This window comes from Oncorhynchus tshawytscha, linkage group LG30 (genome assembly GCF_018296145.1).
Source record: "Oncorhynchus tshawytscha isolate Ot180627B linkage group LG30, Otsh_v2.0, whole genome shotgun sequence".
Lineage (NCBI taxonomy): Eukaryota > Metazoa > Chordata > Actinopteri > Salmoniformes > Salmonidae > Oncorhynchus > Oncorhynchus tshawytscha.
This window is the reverse complement of record NC_056458.1, coordinates 50,784,553-50,802,505: the sequence shown is the minus strand read 5'-3', so window position 1 is coordinate 50,802,505 and position 17,953 is coordinate 50,784,553. Positions and strand designations below refer to the sequence as shown.

The following is a 17,953-nucleotide window of genomic DNA, read 5'->3' as shown; positions in this document are numbered from 1 at the left end:
CAGGTACTATACTATACTATACTGGACATACTGGAGACTGAGAACAGGTACTATACTATACTATACTGGACATACTGGAGACTGAGAACAGGTACTATCCTATACTACACTGGACATACTGGAGACTGAGAACAGGTACTATACTACACTATACTGGACATACTGGAGACTGAGAACAGGTACTATACTATACTGGACATACTGGAGACTGAGAACAGGTACTATACTATACTGTACTGGACATAATGGAGACTGAGAATAGGTACTATACTATACTATACTGGACATACTGGAGACTGAGAACAGGTACTATACTATACAATACTATACTGGACATACTGGAGACTGAGAACAGGTACTATACAATACTATACTATACTGGACACTGAGAACAGGTACTATACTATACTATACTGGACATACTGGAGACTGAGAACAGGTACTATACTATACTGGACATACTGGAGACTGAGAACAGGTACTATACTATACTGTACTGGACATAATGGAGACTGAGAATAGGTACTATACTATACTATACTGGACATACTGGAGACTGAGAACAGGTACTATACTATACTATACAATACTATACTGGACATACTGTAGACTGAGAACAGGTACTATACAATACTATACTATACTGGACACTGAGAACAGGTACTATACTATACTATACTGGACATACTGGAGACTGAGAACAGGTACTATACTATACTGGACATACTGGAGACTGAGAACAGGTACTATACTATACTGGACATACTGGAGACTGAGAATAGGTACTATACTATACTGGACATACTGAAGACTGAGAACAGGTACTATACTATACTGGACATACTGGAGACTGGGAACAGGTACTATACTGGACATACTGGAGACTGAGAACAGGTACTATACTATACTAGACATACTGGAGACTGAGAATAGGTACTATACTATGCTATACTATACTGGACATACTGGAGACTGAGAACAGGTACTATACTATACTATACAATAGACTACTGGGCATACTATCATCAGTTACGACCTGGTGATGGAGTTGTGTCCTGTCATCATCAGTTACTACCTGGTGATGGAGTTGTGTCCTGTTATCATCAGTTACTACCTGGTGACTGAGTTGTGTCCTGTCATCATCAGTTACTACCTGGTGATGGAGTTGTGTCCTGTCATCTGTCATCATCAGTTACTACCCGGTGACGGAGTTGTGTCCTGTCATCTGTCATCATCAGTTACTACCTGGTGATGGAGTTGTGTCCTGTTATCATCAGTTACTACCTGGTGATGGAGTTGTGTCCTGTTATCATCAGTTACTACCTGGTGATGGAGTTGTGTCCTGTTATCATCAGTTACTACCTGGTGATGGAGTTGTGTCCTGTTATCATCAGTTACTACCTGGTGATGGAGTTGTGTCCTGTTATCATCAGTTACTACCTGGTGATGGAGTTGTGTCCTGTTATCATCAGTTACTACCTGGTGATGGAGTTGTGTCCTGGAGGAAACCTCATGAACCGGATCTACGATAAGAAGAAGTTGGACGAGAGAGAGACTCAGAAATACGTACGGCAGCTGGTGATGGCTGTGGAACATCTGCACAGAGCTGGAGTGGTGCACAGGTACACACACACACACACACAGGTAGACACACACACACATACACACACACACAGGTAGAGGGAGACACACACACACACACAGGGAGACACACACACACACACACTCTCACAGGTAGAGGGAGACACACACACACAGGTAGAGGTAGACACACACAGGTACACACACACAGGTAGACACACACACACACAGGTAGACACACACACACACAGGTAGAGGGAGACACACACACACACAGGTAGGGGAGACACACACACACTCTCACAGGTATACACACACACACACACACACACACAGGTAGACAGACACACACACACACACACACACAGGTAGACACACACGCACACACACACACACACAGGTAGACACACACACACAGGTAGACACACACACACACAGGTAGACACACACACACACACAGGTAGACACACACACACACACACACACACACAGGTAGACACACACACAGACGCAGACACACACACACGTAGACACACGTAGACACACACACACACACACACACACACACACACACTCACAGGTAGACACACACACACACTCACAGGTAGACACACACACACACAGGTAGACACACACACAGACATAGACACACACACACACACACACACTCACAGGTAGACACACACACACACTCACACGTAGACACACACACACACAGGTAGACACACACACAGGTAGACACACACACACACACAGGTAGACACACACACACACACACACACAGGAAGACACACACAATGTAGGGAGGACAGTCTGAGTGATCAGACTATACTAATGTACTATTATACATTGACAGTCGGTCGCAGTGTGTGTGTGGTCTCTGTGCTGATAAGGTTGACCTCTGTGTTCTGTGTTGACCTCTGTGTGTCTGTCTCACAGGGACCTGAAAATTGAAAACCTGCTGTTGGATGAACAGGAACACATCAAGCTCATAGGTACAACTTTTTAATTAACCAACCCTGCTCTGTCTCTGTTAACCAACCCTGCTCTGTCTCTGTGTTAACCAACCCTGCTCTGTTTCTGTGTCTGTGTTAACCAACCCTGCTCTGTCTCTGTTAACCAACCCTGCTCTGTCTCTGTTAACCAACCCTGCTCTGTCTCTGTTAACCAACCCTGCTCTGTCTCTGTTAAACAACCCTGCTCTGTCTCTGTGTCTGTGTTAACCAACCCTGCTCTGTCTCTGTGTTAACCAACCCAGCTCTGTCTCTGTTAACCAACCCTGCTGTCTTTGTGCCTGTGTTAACCAACCCTGCTCTGTCTCTGTGTTAACCAACCCTGCTCTGTCTCTGTTAACCAACCCTGCTCTGTCTCTGTCTCTGTGTTAACCAACCCTGCTCTGTCTCTGTTAACCAACCCTGCTCTGTGTCTGTGTTAACCAACCCTGCTCTGTCTCTGTGTCTGTGTTAACCAACCCTGCTCTGTCTCTGTGTCTGTGTTAACCAACCCTGCTCTGTCTCTGTGTCTGTGTTAACCAACCCTGCTCTGTCTCTGTGTCTGTGTTAACCAACCCTGCTCTGTCTCTGTCTCTGTGTTAACCAACCCTGCTCTGTCTCTGTTAACCAACCCTGCTTGTGTCTGTGTTAACCAACCCTGCTCTGTCTCTGTGTCTGTGTTAACCAACCCTGCTCTGTCTCTGTCTCTGTGTTAACCAACCCTGCTCTGTCTCTGTTAACCAACCCTGCTCTGTCTCTGTGTTAACCAACCCTCTGTCTCTGTCTCTGTTAACCAACCCTGCTCTGTCTCTGTGTTAACCAACCCTGCTCTGTCTCTGTTAACCAACCCTGCTCTGTCTCTGTTAACCAACCCTGCTCTGTCTCTGTGTTAACCAACCCTGCTCTGTCTCTGTTAACCAACCCTGCTCTGTCTCTGTGTCTGTGCTCTGTCTCTGTTAACCCTGCTCTGTCTCTGTGTCTGTGTTAACCAACCCTGCTCTGTCTCTGTGTCTGTGTTAACCAACCCTGCTCTGTCTCTGTTAACCAACCCTGCTCTGTTTCTGTGTCTGTGTTAACCAACCCTGCTCTGTCTCTGTTAACCAACCCTGCTCTGTCTCTGTGTTAACCAACCCTGCTCTGTCTCTGTTAACCAACCCTGCTCTGTCTCTGTGTCTGTGTTAACCAACCCTGCTCTGTCTCTGTTAACCAACCCTGCTCTGTCTCTGTTAACCAACCCTGCTCTGTCTCTGTTAACCAACCCTGCTCTGTCTCTGTGTCTGTGTTAACCAACCCTGCTCTGTCTCTGTGTCTGTGTTAACCAGCCCTGCTCTGTCTCTGTGTGTGTTAACCAGCCCTGCTCTGTCTCTGTGTGTAACCAACCCTGCTCTGTCTCTGTTAACCAACCCTGCTCTGTCTCTGTTAACCAACCCTGCTCTGTCTCTGTTAACCAACCCTGCTCTGTCTCTGTGTTAACCAACCCTGCTCTGTCTCTGTGTTAACCAACCCTGCTCTGTCTGTGTCTGTGTTAACCAACCCTGCTCTGTCTCTGTCTGTGTTAACCAACCCTGCTCTGTCTCTCTCTGTGTGTGTGTGTATTTTATATGTAACAAATTCAGCTGCAAAAGTTTCAGTTCCAGGAGTTAAAGTTGTCATCTTCTACAGAGGCTAAACAAACAGGCAGCAGATGACAACATTAGCTGGGTCAGACAGAACCTCTGGTGTCTCCAGTAGCTGGGTCAGACATAACCTCTGGTGTCTCCAGTAGCTGGGTCAGACAGAACCTCTGGTGTCTTCAGTAGCTGGGTCAGACAGAACCTCTGGTGTCTCCAGTAGCTGGGTCAGACAGAACCTCTGGTGTCTCCAGTTGCTGGGTCAGACAGAACCTCTGGTGTCTCCAGTAGCTGGGTCAGACAGAACTTCTGGTGTCCAGTAGCTGGGTCAGACAGAACCTCTGGTGTCTCCAGTAGCTGGGTCAGACAGAACCTCTGGTGTCCAGTAGCTGGGTCAGACAGAACCTCTGGTGTCTCCAGTAGCTGGGTCAGACAGAACCTCTGGTGTCTCCAGTAGCTGGGTCAGACAGAACCTCTGGTGTCCCCAGTAGCTGGGTCAGACAGAACCTCTGGTGTCCCCAGTAGCTGGGTCAGACAGAACCTCTGGTGTCTCCAGTAGCTGGGTCAGACAGAACCTCTGGTGTCTCCAGTAGCTGGGTCAGACAGAACTTCTGGTGTCCAGTAGCTGGGTCAGACAGAACCTCTGGTGTCCAGTAGCTGGGTCAGACAGAACCTCTGGTGTCCCCAGTAGCTGGGTCAGACAGAACTTCTGGTGTCCAGTAGCTGGGTCAGACAGAACCTCTGGTGTCCAGTAGCTGGGTCAGACAAAACCTCTGGTGTCTCCAGTAGCTGGGTCAGACAGAACCTCTGGTGTCCAGTAGCTGGGTCAGACAGAACTTCTGGTGTCCAGTAGCTGGGTCAGACAGAACCTCTGGTGTCTCCAGTAGCTGGGTCAGACAGAACTTCTGGTGTCCAGTAGCTGGGTCAGACAGAACTTCTGGTGTGTCTGGTTCAGACAGAACCTCTGGTGTCTCCAGTAGCTGGGTCAGACAGAACCCTGGTGTCTCCAGTAGCTGGGTCAGACAGAACCTCTGGTGTCCAGTAGCTGGGTCAGACAGAACCTCTGGTGTCCCAGTAGCTGGGTCAGACAGAACCTCTGGTGCCTCCAGTAGCTGGTTCAGACAGAACCTCTGGTGTCTCCAGTAGCTGGTTCAGACAGAACCTCTGGTGTCTCCAGTAGCTGGGTCAGACAGAACCTCTGGTGTCTCCAGTTGCTGGGTCAGACAGAACCTCTGGTGTCTCCAGTAGCTGGGTCAGACAGAACTTCTGGTGTCCAGTAGCTGGGTCAGACAGAACCTCTGGTGTCTCCAGTAGCTGGGTCAGACAGAACCTCTGGTGTCCAGTAGCTGGGTCAGACAGAACCTCTGGTGTCTCCAGTAGCTGGGTCAGACAGAACCTCTGGTGTCTCCAGTAGCTGGGTCAGACAGAACCTCTGGTGTCCCCAGTAGCTGGGTCAGACAGAACCTCTGGTGTCCCCAGTAGCTGGGTCAGACAGAACCTCTGGTGTCTCCAGTAGCTGGGTCAGACAGAACCTCTGGTGTCTCCAGTAGCTGGGTCAGACAGAACCTCTGGTGTCTCCAGTAGCTGGGTCAGACAGAACTTCTGGTGTCCAGTAGCTGGGTCAGACAGAACCTCTGGTGTCCAGTAGCTGGGTCAGACAGAACCTCTGGTGTCCCCAGTAGCTGGGTCAGACAGAACTTCTGGTGTCCAGTAGCTGGGTCAGTAGAACTCTGGTGTCCAGTAGCTGGGTCAGACAAAACCTCTGGTGTCTCCAGTAGCTGGGTCAGACAGAACCTCTGGTGTCCCAGTAGCTGGGTCAGACAGAACTCTGGTGTCCAGTAGCTGGGTCAGACAGAACCTCTGGTGTCTCCAGTAGCTGGGTCAGACAGAACCCAGTAGCTGGGTGACAGAACTTCTGGTGTCCAGTAGCTGGTTCAGACAGAACCTCTGGTGTCTCCAGTAGCTGGGTCAGACAGAACCCTGGTGTCTCCAGTAGCTGGGTCAGACAGAACCTCTGGTGCCTCCAGTAGCTGGTTCAGACAGAACCTGGTGTCTCCAGTAGCTGGTTCAGACAGAACCTCTGGTGTCCCCAGTAGCTGGGTCAGACAGAACCTCTGGTGTCTCCAGTAGCTGGTTCAGACAGAACCTCTGGTGTCCCCAGTGGCTGGGTCAGACAGAACCTCTGGTGTCTCCAGTAGCTGGGTCAGACAGAACCTGGTGTCTCCAGTAGCTGGGTCAGACAGAACCTCTGGTGTCTCCAGTAGCTGGGTCAGACAGAACCTCTGGTGTCTCCAGTAGCTGGGTCAGACAGAACCTGGTGTCTCCAGTAGCTGGGTCAGACAGAACCTCTGGTGCCTCCAGTAGCTGGTTCAGACAGAACCTGGTGTCTCCAGTAGCTGGTTCAGACAGAACCTCTGGTGTCCCCAGTAGCTGGTTCAGACAGAACCTCTGGTGTCCCCAGTAGCTGGGTCAGACAGAACCTCTGGTGTCTCCAGTAGCTGGTTCAGACAGAACCTCTGGTGTCCCCAGTGGCTGGGTCAGACAGAACCTGGTGCCTCCAGTAGCTGGTTCAGACAGAACCTGGTGCCTCCAGTAGCTGGTTCAGACAGAACCTGGTGCCTCCAGTAGCTGGGTCAGACAGAACCTGGTGCCTCCAGTAGCTGGTTCAGACAGAACCTGGTGCCTCCAGTAGCTGGGTCAGACAGAACCTGGTGCCTCCAGTAGCTGGTTCAGACAGAACCTGGTGCCTCCAGTAGCTGGGTCAGACAGAACCTGGTGCCTCCAGTAGCTGGTTCAGACAGAACCTGGTGCCTCCAGTGATAGAACTCATTTTTTAACCATCCATGTTTATTGGACTCAACATAATCTGAAACACAACCAAAACAAACTGCAAATGCATCCAACACGTTTGTAGAGTCACAAGCCTCATGTCTTCACTGCATGTTAGGACCAGGGGACCAAATCCTAAACTTTTGACTACTTTAATACAGTAGAGTTATGACACCTTTAAATGGGGCTCTACATTCTTTCTTTCCTAAATGGTAAAACACAAATGGATTTTTGTATCTAATACATTGAAAAAAAAAAAACTTTCTTCAACTAGGCAAGCCAGTTAAGAACAAATTCTCATTTACAATGACGACGCTGGGCCAATTGTGCTCCGCCTGATGGGAATTCCAATCGTTGCCGGATGTGATTCGGCCTGGATTCGAACCAGGGACTGTAGTGCCGCCTCTTGCACTGAGATGACTTGCCTAGCTAAATAAAGGTAAAAGAAAAACCAAATATGCATTGTCTTTTAGACCTCTGCTCCACTCGGGAACCCACTGTATGGTGACGTTCACTACTGTCACCTCAAATGACACGTTTGATCAACTCTGAAAAGGCTGAAGTATAGAGCCAAATTAGACGTTTCAGCTTCACTGTCCAAATAAATACGTAGGGGAGTGTACATTATAACGCGCATATTTCAGCGGTGAAGGCCCGAGGGGGTGTGGTATATGGACAATATACCGCGGCTGAGGGCTGTTCTAATGCACAACACGGACTGTCTGGACACAGCCCTTCGCCGCGCCTTATTGCTGTTATAAACTGGTTACCAACATAATTACAGCAGCCGTGCCTTATTGCTGTTATAAACTGGTTACCAACGTAATTACAGCAGCCGTGCCTTATTGCTGTTATAAACTGGTTACCAACATAATTACAGCAGGAAAAAAACATGTTTTGTCAAACACGTGGTATACGGTGTGATATACCATGGGCTGTCAGCCAATCAGAATTCAGGGCTCAAAACAGCCAGTTTATAATATACATTATAAAACCAAACAGCTCATTAATAACAGATAATATACATTATAAAACCAAACAGCTCATTAATAACAGATAATATACATTATAAAACCAAACAGCTCATTAATAACAGATAATATACATTATAAAACCAAACAGCTCATTAATAACAGATAATATACATTATAAAACCAAACAGCTCATTAATAACAGATAATATACATTATAAAACCAAACAGCTCATTAAATAACAGATAATATACATTATAAAACCAAACAGCTCATTAATAACAGATCATATACATTATAAAACCAAACAGCTCATTAATAACAGATAATATACATTATAAAACCAAACAGCTCATTAATAACAGATCATATACATTATAAAACCAAACAGCTCATTAATAACAGATAATATACATTATAAAACCAAACAGCTCATTAATAACAGATCATATACATAACCGTTCAAAAGTTTGGGGTCACTTAGAAATGTCCTTGTTTTTCCACCTTTCTAACTAGTTCTGTCTTTATGTTGTTACTAGCTCTCCCTCTTTCAAGAACACCTAAATGACATCCAGAACCTGTCTCCTCCCCTGTAGATTTTGGTCTCAGTAACTGTGCAGGGATCCTGGGTTACTCAGACCCGTTCAGTACGCAGTGTGGGAGCCCAGCCTACGCTGCTCCAGAACTACTGTCCCGCAAGAAGTACGGCCCCAAGGTGGACGTCTGGTCCATGTGAGTATGCACTGCTCTGTTTTTCTACATGTTATTTCTTCATTGTTAGGTTACTCGTTGGTTATTACTGCACGGTCGGAACTAGAAGCACAAGCATTTAGCTACACTCGCATTAACATCTGCTAACCATGTGACTGTGACCAGTAACATTTTATTTGAGTACATAAACCATACAACTGACAGGTTTTATACACAACAGTTTCCAACAAACAGATTTCATGTCTACCGTTTACAACAAACAGATTTCATGTCTACCGTTTACAACAAACGCGTCTCATGTCTACTGTTTACAACAAACAGATTTCATGTCTACCGTTTACAACAAACGCGTCTCATGTCTACCTTTTACAACAAACGCGTCTCATGTCTACCGTTTACAACAAACAGATTTCATGTCTACCGTTTACAACAAACAGATTTCATGTCTACCGTTTACAACAAACGGTTATGTACTGCAAACGCGTCTCATGTCTACCGTTTACAACAAACGCGTCTCATGTCTACCGCATTACAACAAACGCGTCTCATGTCTACCGTTTACAACAAACGCGTCTCATGTCTACCTTTTACAACAAACGCGTCTCATGTCTACCGTTTACAACAAACAGATTTCATGTCTACCGTTTACAACAAACAGATTTCATGTCTACCGTTTACAACAAACGCGTCTCATGTCTACCGTTTACAACAAACAGATTTCATGTCTACCGTTTACAACAAACAGATTTCATGTCTACCGTTTACAACAAACGCGTCTCATGTCTACCGTTTACAACAAACACGTCTCATGTCTACCGTTTACAACAAACAGATTTCATGTCTACCGTTTACAACAAACGCGTCTCATGTCTACCGTTTACAACAAACGCGTCTCATGTCTACCGTTTACAACAAACGCGTCTCATGTCTACCATTTACAACAAACGCGTCTCATGTCTACCGTTTACAACAAACGCGTCTCATGTCTACCGTTTACAACAAACGCGTCTCATGTCTACCGTTTACAACAAACGCGTCTCATGTCTACCGTTTACAACAAACGCGTCTCATGTCTACCTTTTACAACAAACGCGTCTCATGTCTACCGTTTACAACAAACAGATTTCATGTCTACCGTTTACAACAAACAGATTTCATGTCTACCGTTTACAACAAACAGATTTCATGTCTACCGTTTACAACAAACAGATTTCATGTCTACCGTTTACAATAAACGCATCTCATGTCTACCGTTTACAATAAACGCATCTCATGTCTACCGTTTACAATAAACGCATCTCATGTCATTCACCCTATTTCTCTGTCAGAATAAATACTTCTAGACTGTAAACAGTAAATACATCTATTCGAACTACGAGGTCACTTCTCAACCAGTTCACTAGAACTCATTTATTAGTGGCTGGGTGAGTGTTGTACACGGGTGTGTAACGTTCCTGTTGTCCCTTACAGAGGAGTGAACATGTATGCCATGCTGACCGGCAGCCTTCCCTTCACCGTGGAGCCCTTCAGTCTCAGGGCTCTGCACCAGAAGATGGTGGACAAGGATATGAACCCTCTACCGCCCTCTCTCTCTACAGGTACACACAGAGACGAGCACACAGAGACGAGCACACAGAGACGAGCACACAGAGACGAGCACACAGAGACGAGCACACAGAGACGAGCACACAGAGACGAGCACACAGAGACGAGCACAGAGACGAGCACACAGAGACGAGCACACAGAGACGAGCACACAGAGACAGACACAGAGACGAGCACACAGAGACGAGCACACAGAGACGAGCACACAGAGACGAGCACACAGAGACGAGCACACAGAGACAGACACAGAAAACAAGTGGCTGGCGGCTGTTTTCTTGTTTTTCAAATCCCAGATTGTAGCTTTAACAAATTCTCACCCCAATTCCCTCTTCTCTCTCTCTATCTCTCTCTCCCCCTCTTTCTGTCTCTCTCTCCATCTCTCTCTCCCTCCATCTCTCTCTCCCTCCATCTCCCTCTCTTTCCATCTCTCTCTCTTCTCTCTCCCCTCCTTCCATCCCTCTCTCCCTCCCCCTCTCTCCCCTCCTCTCCCTCCCCCTCCCCTCCTCTCCCTCCCCCCCCTCTCCCCTCCCCTCTCTCCCCCTCTCCCCTCCTCCCCTCCCCCTCCCTCCTATCTCTCCACAGCGGCCATCTGTCTAATGAAGAAGCTGTTAGAACCAGATCCAGCTAAGAGACCCAACATCCACCAGGTCATGTCTGACTCCTGGCTACAGCTGGCTAACGCTAACACTGGAGCACCCTACCTCAACAGGTACACACACAGGTCAACTGGCTAACACTGGAGCACCCTACCTCAACAGGTACACACACAGGTCAACTGGCTAACACTGGAGCACCCTACCTCAACAGGTACACACACAGGTCAACTGGCTAACGCTAACACTGGAGCACCCTACCTCAACAGGTACACACACAGGTCAACTGGCTAACGCTAACACTGGAGCACCCTACCTCAACAGGTACACACACAGGTCAACTGGCTAACGCTAACACTGGAGCACCCTACCTCAACAGGTACACACACAGGTCAACTGGCTAACACTGGAGCACCCTACCTCAACAGGTACACACACAGGTCAACTGGCTAACGCTAACACTGGAGCACCCTACCTCAACAGGTACACACACAGGTCAACTGGCTATCGCTAACACTGGAGCACCCTACCTCAACAGGTACACACAGGTCAACTGGCTAACGCTAACACTGGAGCACCCTACCTCAACAGGTACACACACAGGTCAACTGGCTAACGCTAACACTGGAGCACCCTACCTCAACAGGTACACACACAGGTCAACTGGCTAACACTGGAGCACCCTACCTCAACAGGTACACACACAGGTCAACTGGCTAACGCTAACACTGGAGCACCCTACCTCAACAGGTACACACACAGGTCAACTGGCTAACGCTAACACTGGAGCACCCTACCTCAACAGGTACACACACAGGTCAACTGGCTAACGCTAACACTGGAGCACCCTACCTCAACAGGTACACACACAGGTCAACTGGCTAACGCTAACACTGGAGCACCCTACCTCAACAGGTACACACACAGGTCAACTGGCTAACGCTAACACTGGAGCACCCTACCTCAACAGGTACACACACAGGTCAACTGGCTAATACTGGAGCACCCTACCTCAACAGGTACAGACACAGGTCAACTGGCTAATGCTAACACTGAAGCACCCTACCTCAACAGGTACACACACAGGTCAACTGGCTGACGCTAACACTGAAGCACCCTACCTCAACAGGTACACACACACACACACACAGGTCTGATGGCTAACGTCTCTCTGTCTCTCTAGGATCCACATTGAGGAGATCAACCACATGGTATTACTGCATATGACAGAGAGGATGGGCTACAAACACAGCGAGGTGCTGAGTGCCGTGCTCACCAACAGAGCCTGTCACACCCTGGCTGTCTACTTCCTGCTCAACAACAAGATGAAGAGGCTCTCCAAGGAGTACAGGGTAGGTTAGGGTAAACAACACCTGGAGTACAGGCTAGGGTAAACAACACCTGGGGTACAGGCTAGGTTAGGGTAAACAACACCTGGAGTACAGGGTAGGGTAAACAACACCTGGAGTACAGGGTAGGTTAGGGTAAACAACACCTGGAGTACAGGCTAGGGTAAACAACACCTGGAGTACAGGCTAGGTTAGGGTAAACAACACCTGGAGTACAGGCTAGGTTAGGGTAAACAACACCTGGAGTACAGGCTAGGGTAGGGTAAACAACACCTGGAGTACAGGCTAGGTTAGGGTAAACAACACCTGGAGTACAGGCTAGGTTAGGGTAAACAACACCTGGAGTACAGGCTAGGTTAGGGTAAACAACACCTGGAGTACAGGCTAGGGTAAACAACACCTGGAGTACAGGCTAGGTTAGGGTAAACAACACCTGGAGTACAGGCTAGGTTAGGGTAAACAACACCTGGAGTACAGGCTAGGTTAGGGTAAACAACACCTGGAGTACAGGCTAGGTTAGGGTAAACAACACCTGGAGTACAGGCTAGGGTAAACAACACCTGGCTAGGTTAGGGTAAACAACACCTGGAGTACAGGCTAGGGTAAACAACACCTGGAATACAGGCTAGGTTAGGGTAAACAACACCTGGAGTACAGGCTAGGTTAGGGTAAACAACACCTGGAGTACAGGCTAGGTTAGGGTAAACAACACCTGGAGTACAGGCTAGGTTAGGGTAAACAACACCTGGAGTACAGGCTAGGTTAGGGTAAACAACACCTGGGTACAGGCTAGGGTAAACAACACCTGGAGTACAGGCTAGGTAGGGTAAACAACACCTGGAGTACAGGCTAGGTTAGGGTAAACAACACCTGGAGTACAGGCTAGGTTAGGGTAAACAACACCTGGAGTACAGGCTAGGTTAGGGTAAACAACACCTGGAGTACAGGCTAGGGTAAACAACACCTGGAGTACAGGCTAGGTTAGGGTAAACAACACCTGGAGTACAGGCTAGGGTAAACAACACCTGGAATACAGGCTAGGTTAGGGTAAACAACACCTGGAGTACAGGCTAGGTTAGGGTAAACAACACCTGGAGTACAGGCTAGGTTAGGGTAAACAACACCTGGAGTACAGGCTAGGTTAGGGTAAACAACACCTGGAGTACAGGCTAGGGTAAACAACACCTGGAGTACAGGCTAGGTTAGGGTAAACAACACCTGGAGTACAGGCTAGGGTAAACAACACCTGGAATACAGGCTAGGTTAGGGTAAACAACACCTGGAGTACAGGCTAGGTTAGGGTAAACAACACCTGGAGTACAGGCTAGGTTAGGGTAAACAACACCTGGAGTACAGCCGATCCTTTGTTGTCCATCCTAATACTTTAAGAAGCTATGACAAAGAGCTGCTAATTCAATCTGGACAAGCTAATAACAGGAATGGTCCTTCACTAACAGGACTGGTCCTTCACTAACAGGGCTGGGCCTTCACTAGAAACACATCTGGACAAGATAATAACAGGACTGGTCCTTCACTAACAGGGCTGGTCCTTCACTAACAGGACTGGTCCTTCACTAACAGGACTGGTCCTTCACTAACAGGACTGGTCCTTCACTAACAGGACTGGTCCTTCACTAACAGGACTGGTTCTTCACTAACAGGACTGGTCCTTCAGTAACCGGACTGGTGCTTCACTAACAGGACTGGTGCTTCACTAACAGGACTGGTCCTTCAGTAACAGGACTGGTCCTTCAGTAACCGGACTGGTCCTTCACTAACAGGACTGGTGCTTCACTAACAGGACTGGTACTTCACTAACAGGACTGGTCCTTCACTAACAGGACCAAATAGATCAGAACGCTTGAGACTGTAAATATCTGTAGAACAACACTGTTTTTCCCTTTAAGGAAACCACCTGTTAATAGCAGGAACTTACTGTAATGTAAGGAAACCACCTGTTAATAACAGGAGCTTACTGTGATTATATTCTCTGTTAAACCACCTATTAATGACAGGAACTTACTGTAATGTAAGGAAACCACCTGTTAATAGCAGGAACTTACTGCAATGTAAGGAAACCACCTGTTAATAGCAGGAACTTACTGTAATGTAAGGAAACCACCTGTTAATAGCAGGAACTTACTGTAATGTAAGGAAACCACCTGTTAATAGCAGGAACTTACTGTAATGTAAGGAAACCACCTGTTAATAGCAGGAACTTACTGCAATGTAAGGAAACCACCTGTTAATAGCAGGAACTTACTGTAATGTAAGTTAAACCACCTGTTAATAGCAGGAACTTACTGTAATGTAAGGAAACCACCTGTTAATAACAGGAACTTACTGTAATGTAAGGAAACCACCTGTTAATAGCAGGAACTTACTGTGATTATATTCTCTGTTAAACCACCTGTTAATAGCAGGAACTTACTGTGATTATATTCTCTGTTAAACCACCTGTTAATAACAGGAACTTACTGTGATTATATTCTCTGTTAAACCACCTGTTAATAGCAGGAACTTACTGTGATTATATTCTCTGCATGAAAAGCAGTAGGCGTAACTCTAGAATAATGCTTGAATGACATTGTAATAATATTTATTATGATGTTTAAATAACAATGTAAAGTAAGTCTTGTCAGAGCCCGAACGGCTCATATGGCAGGAGCTGATCTCCAGTTTCTGTTGAGTGAGGAAGCTTGATGTTCTCCAGGAGAAGGTGTACCAGGTTGAATAAACGTTGAAATAACGTCTCTGTCCTCCAGGAGAAGGTGTACCAGGAGAAGGAGAAGAAGACAGAGAAGAATGAGTACTTCCAGACCCAGTGGAGGAAACACGTAGAGAAGGTCACCATCCCTCCTAAACAGACTCCCGTCTACCTGGCCGTCAGCAAGGGTCCGAGCAAGGAGAAGAAGCACAGGAATGGTGAGACTAGAGAGAGAGAAACACACGCAGACAGATAGACAGACAGACAGACACTGACTGCTCTCAACAACAATGGACCTCCACCCTTCCTCTCCTCCATCCCTCCTCTCCACTCCATCCCTCCCCTCCACTCCACTCCATCCCTCCCCTCCACTCCATCCCTCCCCTCCCTCCCATCCATCCCTCCCCTCCACTCCATCCCTCAACTCCACTCCATCCCTCAACTCCATCCCTCCCCTCCATCACTCCCTCCCTCCCTCCACCCCTCCACTCCATCCCTCCCCTCCATCACTCCCTCCCCATCCATCCCTCCTCTCCTCTCCACTCCATCCCTCCCCTCCCCTCCACCCCCCCTCAACTCCATCCCACCCCTCCCTTCAATCCAATCTCTCCATCCCACCCCTCCCTCCATCCCTCCCCCTCAACTCCATCCCACCCCTCCCCTCCATCCCTCCCCCTCCCCTCAACTCCATCCCACCCCTCCCCTCCATCCCACCCCTCCCCTCCATCCCTCCCCTCAATCCCTCCATCCCACCCCTCCACCCACCATCCCACCCCTCCCCTCCATCCCTCCACTCAATCCCTCAACTCCATCCCACCCCTCCCCTCCATCCCTCCATTCCTCCACTTCCCAAAAGGGAAGTCTGGGTAAAAAGTTAGAGGAAAACCCACCTCAGTCTTCTGAAAATCTAACCCTAAGATAGTTTGATTATTCAGTGAGACATTTACACACATTTTCATGCCAGAGACACCAGAATGGCTTTCTAAGAGGTGTTGAGTGTTCCTGAGTGGTCCAGTCTCATGGACTGATTGGTTTTATTTAAAAACCGTTGTGTGGATACACGTCAGCCCAGAAGGTAACACTCTTCCTCTCTCCTCTTCCTCATCTCTCTCAGGTCTGCTGCGAGCGGTAACGGGTAACTTCCACCGTGCCTCTCCTCTCGCCCCGTCCGGCACCGTTGCCTCATCCTCCATGGAATACCTAGAGATCCACCCCCTCTTCCCCCGCACGTCACAGCCAACCAGGCACCTAGAAACCCTCCAGGCAGCCAATACCAGCCCTGACCACATCCCCGCCCCCCCGGCTCCTTCTCCAATCGGCATGCACTCCTACGACTCCCTCGCCAAAGCTGAGACAATCGATGACGTCGTGGTCCCCGCCTCGGCCACACCCTGGTACAAACTGACCAATGGGACCTTCTCTCCTCCGCGACACGTCTCAGCCTTCCACCCTGATTCGTCCTACCTAAAAAAGGCGACTATCCCCAGCCCACCCGTCCTCATCGTCAACCCCCAGCCAAAAAACTCCTCCTCTAACTCGGGTGACAACCCCCCTAGTATCTTCGGCAGCCCCCCGGGAGGTTCTGCCTTCTCCCCGCCCAAATCAGCCTTCAGTCCCCTCAACCCGTCCTCTGCGTTCAGTCCTCTGTCCGCCGGGGGCAGCGTTGAGCCAGACAGCCCCCAGCACAGTAAGTTCCCCTCTATGGGCATCGGTCAGATCCTGAAGAAGAAGGTTCCCTTCCAGCCGTTCAGTTTTAGGGCGGAGCAAGCGGTGGAGGAGGATCTGGTGTCTCCGCCCCCTTACCACATGCAGACGCTGCTCTGCGCCTCCGGGGCGCTCAAGACCCTCTGCTGAAGCATTGTGGGTAGCGGTACAAAGATGATGATGTGGCTCTGGTCCAAAGTAGTGCACTATGAAACGAGGGGATAGGGTGGGGTCGTTTTTGAGAGAGTTCACTCCTGAGCAGCCTTGGATTTCGTCCTCTGCAGAGGCAGTTGCCATGACAACACTACGACTCTAGAGACCCTCTTGGTGTTATAGAGATAAACTATTGTAATAATAGTAATTAATGCATTAAACATTAAAGACATAGAAAGACTAAGGTGGATAAAATGCCACTTTGTCAACGAGTGTTTCGGCTGACTAAGGGCCTTTGTTGTGACACCGGTGACTGGAACACGTGACCGACCCCACAGTGTTACCTGTCATTGTTGTATATTGTGCTGTGAGAGAGAGCTGAGTGACACACACACACACACACACAGAGAGAGAGAGAGCTGAGTGACACACACACACACACACAGAGAGCTGAGTGACACACACAGAGAGCTGAGTGACACACACACACACACACACACAGAGAGCTGAGTGACACACACACACACACACACACACACAGAGCTGAGTGACACACACAGAGAGAGAGAGCTGAGTGACACACACACACACACACACAGAGCTGAGTGACACACACACACACAGAGCTGAGTGACACACAGAGAGAGAGAGCTGAGTGACACACACACACACAGAGCTGAGTGACACACACACACACACAGAGCTGAGTGACACACACAGAGAGCTGAGTGACACACACAGAGAGCTGAGTGACACACACACACACACACAGAGCTGAGTGACACACACACACACACAGAGCTGAGTGACACACACAGAGCTGAGTGACACACACAGAGAGAGAGAGAGCTGAGTGACACACACACACACAGAGCTGAGTGACACACACACACACAGAGCTGAGTGACACACACACACACAGAGCTGAGTGACACACACACAGAGAGCTGAAGATTCATGTCACCTTAAGTAATTCTGACTGTAGTCTGTGCTATAATAGTATGTGTGTTCTGCCTGCCGGTATTGTCAAGGTGTTCTGGACAAATGGAACCGGTGGTAGTGAAGAACGTTACCTGTGAATACTACATGTTCTAATTATGGACTCTAGTGTAACATTCACTAAGATTTGACATGCATATATTCACCG

At 48.3% G+C, this 17,953-nt stretch overlaps 1 protein-coding gene across 1 annotated transcript in view; it reads left to right on the top strand.

Annotated features, from left to right (window-relative positions):
- The window catches only part of LOC112237823 (hormonally up-regulated neu tumor-associated kinase homolog A-like), a 42,815-nt gene extending 25,615 nt beyond the window's left edge, over positions 1–17,200 (top strand). The window contains exons 3-10 of the mRNA XM_042309164.1: positions 1,473–1,622; positions 2,521–2,576; positions 8,581–8,716; positions 10,166–10,293; positions 10,883–11,009; positions 12,077–12,245; positions 15,008–15,167; positions 16,064–17,200. Coding sequence (XP_042165098.1) covers positions 1,473–1,622; positions 2,521–2,576; positions 8,581–8,716; positions 10,166–10,293; positions 10,883–11,009; positions 12,077–12,245; positions 15,008–15,167; positions 16,064–16,803 — 1,666 coding nt within the window. The 3' untranslated portion in view covers positions 16,804–17,200. The remainder of the gene's footprint in view (positions 1–1,472; positions 1,623–2,520; positions 2,577–8,580; positions 8,717–10,165; positions 10,294–10,882; positions 11,010–12,076; positions 12,246–15,007; positions 15,168–16,063) is intronic.
- The last annotated feature ends 753 nt before the right edge of the window (positions 17,201–17,953 follow it).